We start from the raw sequence: 12,727 nt of genomic DNA, 5'->3' as shown, positions 1-12,727 counted from the left end.
GCGCAGTCGCTGCTGCGGCGGCGGCGGCAGGGATAGCGGGGCTTCCCGGGCAAGGCCTGGGCGGCCCGGGGCTGGGGCCCGGGGCTGGGATGGGGCCGGCGGCGATGCCTGTGTCCGCCGCTGGCATGGGGCCGAGCATACTCGGGCCGGGGGCGCCGGGGGCCGGGGGCGGGGGCGGCGGCGCCGCCACCGCGGGGGTGTCGCCGTACAGCCCCTATGGCCCCAACGCGGTGCCGACGGTGGCGCCGCCGGCCATGTCGCCGGGCTTGCCGGTGGCGCCGCCGCCGCAGCGCGTCAACGGCCACTACGTCTACACGCCGCCGCAGCCCCAGCAGCACACGCCGCCGGTGACCCACATCGGCGGCAGCGTGGCGGCGGGCTTGGGGATAGGCATGGCGCCGGGGGCGCGGCCCGGCGCCGCGGCAGCGCCGCCGCCGCCGCCGGCTCCGCCGCCCGGCAGCGTGTACCCCATGCTGGGGCCCTACAGCGGCAACACGGTAGGGTCCAACCCGGCGCGTCAGGAGCGGCTGCGGGAACTTCGGACCAAGTACGACCGCGACCGGCTGCGAGAGCTGCGGGCGCGCTTCGGCTGGGTGCGGGAGGGGCGAGAGGACGGCACTGGCGGCAGCCTGGGCGGCGGCGCAGCCGCTGCTGGCGGCGGAGGCGGCGGAGGCTACGCCGCCGGCGGCGGATTCGCCGCGGCCGGCGGCTCGGTGGCTCTTGGCGGCGCGGGCCGCACCGCCGGAGGCGGCTATAGCTTGGGGCGGGGGCGCAGCTCGAGCGCGAGCGGCGGCAAGTCGCGCGGCGACAAGTCGCGTGGCGAGGGGCGCGGCGAGGAGCGGGAGCGGGACCGGCGGAAAGAGCTGATTGAGGAGTCCGACTACATGAGGTAAGGCCGTGAGGGGGGCAAAGGGAGGGGAGGGGCAAGGGAGGGGAGGGGCGGGTGGCGGTGTAAGCAGGCGCGGGCGCGCCACGCGCTTGGTGCCACGGATGCCTGCAGAGAGGGACGGCCCATAGCTGTTGATGACCTGTGCTCCCCCGCAACCGAAATCCGTAAGCACGTTCTCTCGCAAGCCCGCCCCTCGCTCCGCGCCGGCTATACTACTGTTCCTGGCTACGCCTTCTTCTTAAATACTCTTGTATGTCACACACACACACATACACATACACATACATACACACACACACGGACACACACACACTCTCACATGCAGCCGGCTGGACGACTCGGAGGAGGACCTGCAGGAGGCGCAGGACGCGCTGGAGGAGATGGTGGAGGAGGAGGAGGAGGAGGCGGAGCTGGAGGAGGTGGAGGACCTGCTCGAGTTCTACCTGCAGCGGGCCTCCGCGCTGCAGTCGGAGGCGGAGAGGATGCTGGCGGGCGCACGTGACCTGGAGGAGAGCATCGGCGTGTCGCTCAGCGCGAGGAGATACGAGGTGGGTGGTGTTTGGAAGAGGCGGGAGCGGGAAAAAAGCTTCGAGGAGAAAAGGGAGGGAGGGGCAGTTGTTTGGTACCGGTACACATCACAGCCCGGAAAGGCCTTGAGTTCCCCACAAGGCTAAAACGCCCTGTTCCCTTCACGCATCACCCCCGCAAACCCTGTACTTCACGCTTGATCCCGCCATTCTTACAGCTCCGTATGTCCCACCCCGGCACTTCCACGTTTAACATGAACCGTTCACACACATGGCTACCCCCTTCAGGTGAACCGGCTGGAGCTGATGCTGTCCATCGGCTCCTTCGCCGCCGCCATCGGCGCCATGCTGGCGGGCATCTTCGGAATGAACATGCGCAGCAACCTGGAGCACAGCATGCTCAGCTTCTGGGGCATATCCGGCGCCATCGTGCTGGGCTGCGCATGGATATTCTTCGCGGTGATGCGCTACACGCGCAGCAAGCGCATCCTGTAGCCGCGGCAGGGCAAGGCGCGGCAAGGTCAGGCAAGGCGCAATCCTGCAGGCGGCACGGAGGAGCAGAAGGGCGGGCAGAGGCAGTGGTGGTGGAGGAGTCAGCGGAGGCGCGTTCAGTGTGGAGCTGTCGCCGCACACAGACCATATCGAAAGCGGTTGTGGAACTCTGTGGCAACCGGTGTTGTTCGCTACGTGCCCAGCACGCTGCTGTGTGCGCCGGGCTGCGGCCATGCGCAGCAGCAGTGGCCCGTCGGCGTCTTTCGAATGCAGCGACTGTTGCAGCGGCTGCTCGCGATGTACACAATGCCGTGCCGTGAGGAGGGCGTCAGCAGCCCAGCCCAGCGCAGCGGATGTTTCGAGGTACGTGCCTGAGGCACTTGCTGGTGGCCCGGACGGGCGAGGCACGCCGGGATGGAAACACAACAGGCCATCCGGGGCCCTGGCGGGGACTCAGGTGGTGCGGGTGCACGTGTGTCTGTCGCACGATGAGTCCACGTGCGCGCGTCTCACGTCACGGTGGGTCAATTTGTGCTCGTTTGCAACCTGTGTTGAGGAGGCGCTTCGTATCAACCAATACTGTGTCAAGGGTCGCCTGAGGGCATGCAGCAAGGTGTGTGTGTGTGTGTGTGTGTGTGTGTGTGTGTGTGTGTGCGTGTGTGCGTGTGTGCGTGTGTGTGTGTGTGTGTCGGGGGGTCATGAAAGGCGAGTGTGTGTGTGTGTGTGTGTATGTGTGTGTGTGTATGTGAGTTGTGAGCGCAACATAATGTGAAGTAACATGCGGGTGTGTGTGCACCGGTTTGAGCGCGGTGGGGAGTCGTTGTGGGCCGTCTTGCGAGCTCCGGAAGGCATCAGTGCGCTGCACAGGTGGCGAAGAAGCACAGCTGGGTGTCAAGCCAAGGGAGCTCCCTGTGTGCGTGGGAGTGTGTGTGTGTGTGTGTGTGTGTGTGTGTGCGTGTGAAAAAACGAAACGAAGGCTGTGTGAGTGCTGCGTTGTGTGTGAAAGCGAGGCGAAGCGTGTGCACAGTACCGTTGGTTGTGCCATGGTGGCACTTAGGGGCTTGGTGTGTTCCTGTTACTGAGATCCTGCCATGGTGGTAAGTGCGCGCTCTGGTGCGCGCGAGTGCCGATGGGTAATAATAAAATGGTACAACTCAATATTTGGTGCTTCTTTAATGTGTGTTTTTGTGTGCGCGGTGTTCTGGCGAGTGGGCGGGTGCGAGCGGCAGCAGCCCAAAGGCCCGTGGCCGCCGCGGCGCATGTGTACAATAACCTGATACACAGAGGGAGGCGTTGCTCCTTAATGCAGGAGGGTTTACAGCTGACGCAAATGGGACAGAATGTGTCAAACACTAGAGGCTGTTAGTTTCGGCGGCTGAGTGTTGCTGGGCTATGCTCAGATGGCTGGGAGAGTGCAGGTACCGTGTACGGGAGTAGCGGGTAGCAGTTCCTGATTGGGCGCAGCACGAGCGGTGGCACAGGTGGTGATAACTTGGAGGCGCTGTGCGTGTGCGTGTCGGCTCGTGGTTTGCTCGGATGTACGACATCACTGGGGCGGACATACACTACAACGGGTGCAACCCTTGCGCAGCCCCCCAACCTGCTCAGGGGCGGTGGGCGCAAGTCCGGCACCAGGGCTCCCCAGATGGAGACTAGAAAGCTAGACACGTGGCCACTGCAGGCTTTGGCTTGTGCAAGGGGCAGGAGCTGAGTGTGGAAGTGCAGCATATACATAGTACCGCAGGACATGGAAGTAATCGAGTTTGTGTGGTGCAGGCGGCAGGGCGCGGGAACGGACCCATGCGTGCGATTTTGAGGTTATACAGAGTCGGTTACGCAACACACGGAATCATTGCATGGCCCGATTCTCCGCCGCTGCCGCTTGGTTGGCCGTTGTATTGTTGTAACGGTTGGGTGCTGAGCCACACCAGTGCATCGCGAGCTCCCAGGTATGATGGCCTGCACTTCATGAATGCGATGTTACAGGGAACTTCATGAAGAGGTAACCCGACCAACAGAGCTGCACCGCACCCGGCTTACCGATACGGAATCTGACATCAGTTTCAACGGCAGGGATGCATAACTGGCGTGTGTTAGCTAAGAGAAATGTAAGCTAGTGTGAATGCAAATGCAAGACGCCATCGAGTGCTCCAGGCAAATGGCTACACAGCTACTCGGCTAGCTAGGATGCACGCACGCTGTTCTGGGGACACGCGATTGCGAAACGTCAGTGTTTCTGAATCCGTACGGGAGCATGTCCTGGACTACTGGGCATTTCATATGGCCCTTATGGGCCGTATGGACGCAACGGCCTGCCGCCCGCTCCACCCGGCCCCCCTGCTGGCCTCCTCGCGCAGCCGCCACCACGCCACACACCCTTCACCCGCACGCCTTCACCCGCAGGCCCCAAGCCCCAGGCATCACGGCCTCTTCTCCTGCCCAACCGGCCCACCCAGCGCCACAACTCGCATGCTGCTGCACCTCCTCACGCCGTCACTCCGCCGCCGCCACCCGCGCCGCCCTCCCTTCACCCTCCCCAATCTCACCGTCATGCCGGCCAGTCCCAGCCACAGCCTGTGCCACCGCCTCCGCTGCGCGCTGCAACACCCACGTCCCCACACAGCTACCACGGCCGCTGCCCCCACCCGCGCCCTTCCCGCGCCACCGTCTACGCCGCCCCTGCCCACCTCCACCTCCGCCGCGCTTGCCACGACGGCCGCCGCTGTGCCCCCATCCACAGGCAACCCCGCCTCCTGCCACCACCAGCTCAGCACCCGCACCCGGGCTCGTCGTCGCGGGCCACAGCTCGGCACAGCAGATCGAGTCAAGCGGCGTGACAGGTATGAGCGCAATGCGGCTGCCGGTACTAGGAGCACGGGGAGCACTGGGAGCACGGGGTGCGCGAGGAGTTGGTGGAGTTGAGACCCCTACGCCGTGTGGAGGACCGGACTGGGTGGACTCGTCCACAGACATGCGTGCGCAGCGCATACGGTACCAACTGCCAACTGCCATCGCGCGAATTGCGCAGCCGATGCCTTGTTTGCAAGTCGGAGGCCGCACTGGCTCATCTGTCTTTTCAGGCGCCCCCATCAGCCCCCTGCCGCACAGATCCCGCACGAACTGTCCTCTCCCACCCGTCCGCAATGACTGTCCCGAACGTCCCCCGTGTACCCCTGAACGCGCACAGCCCCCCATTGACGTTCTATCATTTGGGTTCATGAAGGTTGCAATGCGACCGAGAACGTCTCGATTCTCCCAAACTTCCTTAGCAGGCCGTGGTTGTCATCGCCTCTGTTTCGCAGCCCAAACGGCTCTAACTCTGTATTTACACCCATTGCCATCATTATTTCAATAACATAATTGCAGGCTGCTCGCTGGGTCTGTGCTTAATATCAGCCATTCTGGAACTGCGCCGACATCCATCATCCCGCGTGCCACCCGCGTTGCCGCAGCACGCTGTGCCCGCTGCACCACGCGTACTACAACTCTGGCCAGCCACGCGCCCCGAAAAATCGCCGACGGCCTTGCCTCCTCTGTCCAGCCACGAAACACACGCCGAACCCTAAAGCCACCACACCACCTCTACCGCACGCGGCGCAGCCGCGCCGCAAACGCGCCGTCCGTGCCATGCACGTGAGGCAGCGTCGCCACGAAACCCTCCTCCGACACCACCTCCTCCGGCACGCCCGGCTCCGAGCCCCCGCCACGCCGCTGCCCCGCCCTCCTCCCGCCCTCCGCCTCCGCCGCCGCTGCGCCCTGCCGTACGCTGGCGGCGTGCTCCAGCACGTACTCGGGGTGCCGCGCCAGGAAGGCACGCACGCGCTCCGCGTCCTCCTCCTCCTCCACGCTGCCTGCAGGGCGGGTGGAGAAGCGGTCGGGGAGGTGGGGCGTCACACGTCAGTTGCGGGTGGAGCGCACGTCAGTGGCGCGGCTAAGGAAGCCGACGCGATGGGAGGGGAGCGGGCGGTTCAGGCCGGTGCAGGGCCAGTGGGGCACTCGCTCAGCAGGACGGTACGGGTATGGTGAGGGGCATGAAACTAGGCGTCACGCCCGTGCCACCAACTCGTCACGCCACGCCGCCACCACGTCACCACCTCACCACCCCGTCCACCCGTCACACCACCAACACCTCCCCTCCACACACCACTCACATGTGCTGTACACCAGGACGCCGCCCACGCGCACAAGTGGCGCCGCCGCGTCCAGCAGCTCATCCTGATACGAGTGAGTAGTGTGAGGGTGTGGAGGGCGGGTGTGCGTGGTGAGCAGGGAGTGGGTATAGGTGCATGGGGACAGGCAGGTGCAGGTGCCGGGGGAGGTCGGGTCAGCGTCCGTGTCTGTGTCTGTGTCGGAGTTGGCCTGTGAAGTGAGAGAGGAGCGCCTGAGCTCACACCTTCCACACCCGTAGCGCTGCTGTCGTGTGGGCAAGGAGTGCCATAGGGACTGCCGTAGGCCTTGAACCAGGCAGTGTCAGCACACACGTACGGACAGAGGGCTCAGCCCGAAAGCGTCGCAACTGCCAGCAAATCGCCTCCTACGCACACACACACCCACACGCGCCCCCAACCCAGTTCGGGTCCTCAGCTTTGTTTGGCATTGAACTCACCCCACCCCAACCCCCGCCCCGCCCCCCCCTGTACCGCTTTTCCAAACATCCCTGCAACCCCCCCCCCACCTGCAGCTCCACCAGCTCGTCCAGCTGCTCGGGGGTGCGGCGCCACCTCAGGTCGGCGCGCTTGGACAGCACACCCGTGCCTGCGGTTGCCGGTGCGGGCGGGCGTGTGTGTGATAGGAGAGCACACGTGTGAATGTACGTGTTCAATAGCGCAACCCGCATGCATATGTGCATCCGGTGCACGCGGACGCCCCTGCGGATTCGGCGTCCTTGTTTACGCCCCATTTCTTGCCGAAACGCCCCTACCAAGCTACCCCACCTCAACACACTGCGCCACGCTCACCCGTGCACGGCGCGTCCAACAGCACCTTGTCGAACAGGCGGCCCGCCTCCGGGCCCCCCTCCGGCTGCCCCTGCCCTTGCCCCTGCCCCTGCCCCTTGGCGCCGCCGCCTCGGGCCGGCCCCGCGCGCGCCCAGGCCGGGTCCTCCTGCGGCTGCTCCCACTCCGCCGCCCAGGCGCCCCGGTCCAGCTGCTGCCGCGACCACTCGCGCAGGTCGCCCGCCTGCACGGCAGCCGCAGCAGCGCACACGGCAACCGCATTGTGAAAGTGGCTGCATGTTCAAGTGTGTCTTGACATCCCGATGAAAACAGTCCGCGTATGCGGTGTTTGTGAGCAGGAATGGCTTCGGACATGAGACGGGCAAGTGCTCCGCGGCCGGGTCCTTGCGCCCGCCGTAACAAATAGCACCCACACCACGCACTTTCCCCTCTCCCCTCCCACTTCCCCCAGTGCCCCCTCCAGCCCCCGGCCCGCACCTGCACGGTCACCATGCTGCCCACGCCCGCGGCGTCGGCGGCCCGGCGCAGTGCCCGCAGCCGCGCCGCCGACACGTCCAGCGCCGTGATGGAGCCGTTGCCGCGCATGCGGGCCGCCGCGAACAGGGTCTTGCCTGACGGTGGTCGGGATTGAAGTACTAATCAGCGCATGATACGGTAGTAGGATAATAGGGTATCGGGTGATAAGCCCCACAAGGGCGGTAAAGCCCCCTGGCGATACTTAGAATGATCAAACGCAACGCGCGCATACCGCACTCACACGGCAATGAGCCCGAGACTTCACGTGCGGGTTCACAGTAAGCAGCGTTCCACAGGCACCCACACGCCCGCCTGCCCGCCAGGAACCCCCACCCCGCCCTGCCCCGCCCCTCGCTCACCTCCGGGCGCCGCGCAGCAGTCCAGCAGCCGCTCTCCCGGCTGCGGGTCCAGCAGCGCCACCACCAGCCCCGCCGACTCGTCCTGCACATACACCTGCCCGCGCCGCACAAAGCCCTGTGGGTGCAGTTGGGTGTGGGCAGGCGGGGGACCGGGGGCGAGGCCGTGAGGAGAGGCGGGGTAAGGCCAGCGGCAGCTTGGCATGGCTCAGCGCTTTGGCCTTGACAGGCGCAAACATACGTTCCCACGTCCCCTCGACGCAATCACATCGATGCGTCAAAACTGCTGCTAGCGCTGCCCTCGCTGCTCCTTCCCTCCCCAACCCCCGGCCGTGCCGCCCCCGCTCACGTCCGCCAGCAGCCTCTGCAGCCCGCGCTCCACGCGGATGAACTCCGCGGGCAGGTAGGGCGACGCCGCCGCCGTCACGCCCGCCTCCGCCAGCTGCTGCAGCACCGCCGCCGGGTCGCAGCCGCCCTCGCCGCGGTGCAGCGTGTTCACACGGACCTGTGCGGATGTGGCGTGCGAAGTTGGATGCGTGGGTGGGTGGTAGTGGCGAGACAGCGTCGCAGGTCAGCCCCCAGCCCCCAGCCCCCAGCCCCCAGCCCCCAGCCCCCACCGCAGCCCCCCGAACCCGGCACCCGCCGCACCCCAGCCCCCGCCCCCACTCACGGTGTACACGGGCGGCGTGTTGTTGCGGCTCATGAGCTCCGCCGCCGCCTCCTCGCCGAACCGCGCCACCCAGCGCGCCGCCATCCAGGTGGGGTGGCTGTGCTGGATGGCCAGCCGCCGCAGCACCTGCTTCGCCAGCGCGCCGCCGCCCTTGGCGTCGGCGCTCGTGCTGGGCTCGTTCTGCGGTGGCGGCGGCGGCGGTCGCACAAGATACGCGAGCAGTGAGGTGCCAGTGGGTGGCGAGCGAAGCGGTAGGAAGCGGAACCCGAGGCCGCGGACGACGATCCCCAGCCCAACTTAATAGTCGCACACCCAGTTGCACGCGCAAACACCCAGTTTGGCAGGCTTGTGTGAACATCCCCTGCTAGTCATTGCCCAGTGAGCAGTTTAAGCCGTATTAAAGGAAGGCCCACAGCTTTAATAGCACCACGCATGAATAGCTACCCCCCTTGGTTTGGTTTAGTATGGGCTGGTAATTACAACCCTTCCCGCCCCTGCCCGCGCGGCGCCGCCGCCCGGCTCCCACCTCGGGTGTGGGCAGTGTGCCGGCCTCCAGGTGGCGGCCCGCGGAGCGCAGCACGCCGTTCACGAAGGAGCCCACGCCCGGCCGCACCAGCGCCTTGGCCAGCTGCACGTGCTCGTTCAGCGCGTGCGGCGGCAGCTGCCGCTCCGTCAGCTCGAACACGCCCAGGCGCAGCACCTGCACACAGCACGGCATACGTGTGTGTGTGCGGTCGTGTGCGGTTGTGTGCAATTATGTGCGGTTGTGTGCGGTTGTATGTGTATGTGTGTGTGTGCGTCGCCGCCGTGTGGTGCTGCGTACAGTGTATGTGCTGTGTTCTCGTCCCAACTCTACAGACCACGCCGCCGCCATCAAGCACCGTTCCCGCGGCGCAGGACACAATCCCACACGCCGTCACACACGCACCTGCGCACACCGACCACACACATCTCTCACACACGCCCACACATCCCCACACATCCCCACACACGCCCATACATCCCCACACACGCCCAGCCGCACGCACCAGCCGCACTCCCGCCTGGAAGTCCGACGGCGTCTGGTTGGACAGCCGGCTGACCACGTAGTCCAGCCGCCGCTGCAGCCGCGTGCAGCCCGACACCAGCTCCTTGATCAGCCGCTGGTCGCTGTGTGTCGGGGGTGGGGCGGGGGAGGTGGGAGTAGGTGTATGTGGGTGGGGTGGGGGTGGGGGGAGAGGCGAGATACAGAGGCGGCCGCGGTGGGGGATTCACAGATGGGGTGTGCGTGATGCGGTAAACAGTACGGTGCACGGTACACACAGCTGCTGTCGAGGCTTTGTGGAACCGCAACTTGTCATATCTATATCCATTCCTCAAAGCACATAACAGGAGCCAAACTCCATGAATGCTGGCAGCGACAACAACAACAGCATCGTGCCAACGCACCGTGGGTCCAGCGGCTGGCCCTCGTCGTCCGCCCGCACCGCCGCCGCCGCCTCCGCCTCGTCGTCCTCCTCATCCAGCCGTACCGCGCCGCGCCGCCGCCGCTGCTGCTGCGGGGCGCCGAAGTCGGCGGGCGAGCCGTTCACCAGACCCGAGTACGCGCCGTCCTCCTCGATGCGCATGAGCTGCCAGGGGCAGGGGAGCAGGGTTGTGTGGAAGCGGGTGTGTGTGGAAGGGTCAGGCGCCGTGCATTTACCATCTGGGGGTCAGGGGTTCAGTAATAGCGCCAGCGCACCACAGGCCCAACAGCCCTAGCCCTCAGCCCCCACAAACCCTGTTCACACACACATGAAAGACACGTACTGGCAGTAGGCAGGTCAGCCCAGCACTCTTGAGGCGTTTGTCCTCTTGAAACCCACACAGCAGGCAGAGCACAGCACACGTGTTCCTTCCCTCGTGCTTTCTAACACACACAGCTCACACAGCCCACACGGACAGCCCGACGCACACGTAGACATACACACACATACAATGTCTTTGCGCAGTGTTTTCCTTGTGCTCCTTTACACACGCACGGCAGTCAGACCTGCTTCAGCGCCAGGTAGCGCGGCGACTTGAGGATGCGGGGGTCAATGTACTCCCCCTCCTCCTCCTGCGGCTGCTGCTGCTGCCGGTATTGCTGCCGGCCATCGCCGCCGCCGCGGTCGCCGCGGTCCCGGTCACCGCGCTCCCGCCACTCGCCCCTGCCGCCACCGCCACGGCGCCCGCCGAACGACCGCCCGCCGCGGCCGCCGCGGCCGCCACGGCCGCCACCGAAACGGCGCCTTTCACCGCCTCTGTCGTCCCAACCCCTATCGTCCCGACGCCGCTCATCCCGCCCCTCCCCATCCCCGTCATCGTCGCGGTGCCGCCTGTCGTCGCGCCTCCGGTCATCTCGGCTGTCCCTGTCATCACGGCCCTCTGGGTCGTCGCGCCGCCTGTCATCGCGCCTCCAGTCGTCGCGGGGGCCACGGTCCTCGCGGGGGCTGTCGTTGTAGCGCCGGCCCTCATCAGCGTCGCGGCGCCTTGGAATCGGGGCGTCGCCGGACGGGGCGGGCGACGGCTCCGCCGCTGACGGAGCCGGGGCCGCGCGGCGGTTCCGTGGAACGAGTACTCGGCGTGCAGCGGGCGCGCCATCGCTTGCCTCATCGCCAGCGGCATATGTGCGGACGCTTGGCGTCGACGTAATTGGAAATTGAGGGACCGGCCGGGCAAGGGCATGCCGGCCTCTAGCCTTCCCCGCCGCCGACGCGACGGGCTGCCCCGAAAAGGGTATGGTATGGGCGAGTAACATGTCGCGTATCTATATGTGCAGGTGTCGGCAGGCTGCACAGGGAAAAACGGGAGAAAGCCCCCATCGTGGCGGCATGCAAAATTGTGCACACTTGTTCCTATGACCTGTCACAACTTGGTTTTCGTCAACTGTGCATATTGGACGTGACAAACCTAACAAAAACAGCCTTGCTCAACCCTCTGTAACTGTTGCCCTGTGCTAACTGAAGTAGCAACTCGCAAACCTTTCTTGGAGTTCTCTAGCTAGGTGCAATAATGGCAGGCACATTTAAGAAGTTCTCTAAAGAGGACGTGAGCAATCTGTCGCAAGTGAAGTCGTCCGTGGCGCGCGGCATCCGCGGTGCGTCGCACGCTGCGTACAGGGCTTGCTTGTATGATATGAATTCCCAGATCTGACGCGGCTGACGTCTTACACTCCCAAAACAGCCGCCATCTGCGAGACGTATCCCTACCTCGAGGAGACCGACATCATTGAGACGCTGATTCCTAAGAAGGAGTCGGTGTACACCGGGAAATGGTGAGGGGGCGGTGGGGCGACGCCGGGGGGCTGCAGGGCAGGGGGCGGGGCTGGGGGTGTGGAAGGAACCAAGGGGGGTCAGCAGAGGCACGCACCGGGGGCGGACTGGCTGGCTGATGAGCCAAGCAAGCACGAGGGTGCCGGGCCGAAGCTGCGGGAGCAACAAGCATTGACGTGGTTGTGTGGAGAATGCACAGTATGATGCGTGCGTTGTGTTATGTGTCAACGGTCGTTTTGCGCTGTCTGCACCGCCACGGCCCGGCACCGATGTTGGACGTTGCTCACCGCGCGCTAAGCTCACCACGTGCCACACCTTCCATACCCGAATGAAGCCGCGCTGACCCCCGCCTTCACTGCCCGTCTCCCCGACCCACTGCAGCGGCCACGTGACGCTTTGTGTGATGAACAACACGGTGCTGTTCTTCCAGGTGGGCGGGTGGGGCGGTGGTTGAGCGGGTGGCGGTGGTGGGGCGGGTGGTGGGTGGGGCAGTGGGTGGGACCGGGGGGGCGTATGGCGGTGGAGCATTGGTCGAGACCGCAGGTTGGGCGTGGGTGGGATTGGGGTTAGGGGGCTGTGGGCGGCGGCGGGTTCCACATGATGACACGCGTGGCGGCGATGGCGTGGATTGTAGCGGTGCGCGCCATGGGACATGATGCGCGGCACTATGCGGAGCAGTCTGGCAGAAGCGACTGCAGGCTATGTGCCAAATCTCCCGATCTGTTCGGCCGCAGGAGCAGCCATGGTGGTCGCGCGCCGCCCGGCATGAGCACTGTATGAACCACCACAACCACCCGCAACCACCACATACACATCCACACCTGCCGCCGCCCTGCACCCCACCCCACCCCACCCCACCCACACACCACCCCCGCCACTTCCAGGAGCGCGACGGGCCGTGGCTGCCCACGCTGCGCATCCTGCACCAGTACCCGGAGATGATGAAGCGGCTGCGCACCGACAAGGGCGCCATCAAGTTCGTGCTGTCGGGCGCCAACATCATGTGCCCCGGCCTCACGCACCCGGACGCGGTCATTCACGACGAGGTGG

At 65.5% G+C, this 12,727-nt stretch overlaps 3 protein-coding genes across 3 annotated transcripts; 2 read left to right on the top strand and 1 right to left on the bottom strand.

Annotated features, from left to right (window-relative positions):
- Nucleotides 1-4,032, top strand: CHLRE_50g761497v5 (uncharacterized protein; the record flags this gene model as incomplete). Its single annotated transcript, XM_043073068.1, has 3 exons — nt 1-889; nt 1,215-1,437; nt 1,705-4,032. Coding segments are annotated over 3 exons (1,319 nt in total), but the record flags the coding sequence as incomplete, so codon positions are not given.
- A 938-nt stretch (nt 4,033-4,970) lies between these two features.
- On the bottom strand, nt 4,971-11,142 carry CHLRE_50g761447v5 (uncharacterized protein). The gene is made up of 13 exons (XM_043073067.1): nt 11,014-11,142; nt 10,417-10,894; nt 9,834-10,015; nt 9,434-9,554; nt 8,932-9,105; nt 8,406-8,585; nt 8,085-8,240; nt 7,739-7,853; nt 7,341-7,474; nt 6,867-7,086; nt 6,584-6,663; nt 6,060-6,123; nt 4,971-5,759 (listed from the first exon to the last, which is right to left on the bottom strand). Exons 1-13 carry the CDS (start codon nt 11,028-11,030, stop codon nt 5,491-5,493), a joined length of 2,190 nt encoding a protein of 729 aa, XP_042914006.1. The 5' UTR covers nt 11,031-11,142; the 3' UTR covers nt 4,971-5,490.
- Nucleotides 11,143-11,282: 140 nt separating this feature from the next.
- On the top strand, nt 11,283-12,727 carry CHLRE_50g761397v5 (uncharacterized protein; the record flags this gene model as incomplete). The annotated part of the gene is made up of 4 exons (XM_043073066.1): nt 11,283-11,502; nt 11,589-11,679; nt 12,059-12,107; nt 12,562-12,727. Coding segments are annotated over exons 1-4 (391 nt in total), but the record flags the coding sequence as incomplete, so codon positions are not given.

Source organism: Chlamydomonas reinhardtii, assembly GCF_000002595.2.
Source record: "Chlamydomonas reinhardtii strain CC-503 cw92 mt+ unplaced genomic scaffold scaffold_50, whole genome shotgun sequence".
Classification (NCBI taxonomy): domain Eukaryota; kingdom Viridiplantae; phylum Chlorophyta; class Chlorophyceae; order Chlamydomonadales; family Chlamydomonadaceae; genus Chlamydomonas; species Chlamydomonas reinhardtii.
The sequence above is the reverse complement of the archived record's forward strand: the minus strand, read 5'-3'. Positions and strand labels throughout refer to the sequence as shown.

Excerpts from the sequence above, each read along its gene's own strand:
- CHLRE_50g761447v5 (XM_043073067.1), bottom strand. Across the intron at positions 10,016-10,416 it reads GCTACCTGGCGCTGAAGCAG|CTCATGCGCATCGAGGAGGA; the intron begins GTCTGACTGCCG and ends TGCCCCTGGCAG. Across the intron at positions 6,124-6,583 it reads ACGAGCTGGTGGAGCTGCAG|GATGAGCTGCTGGACGCGGC; the intron begins GTGGGGGGGGGG and ends CACTCGTATCAG.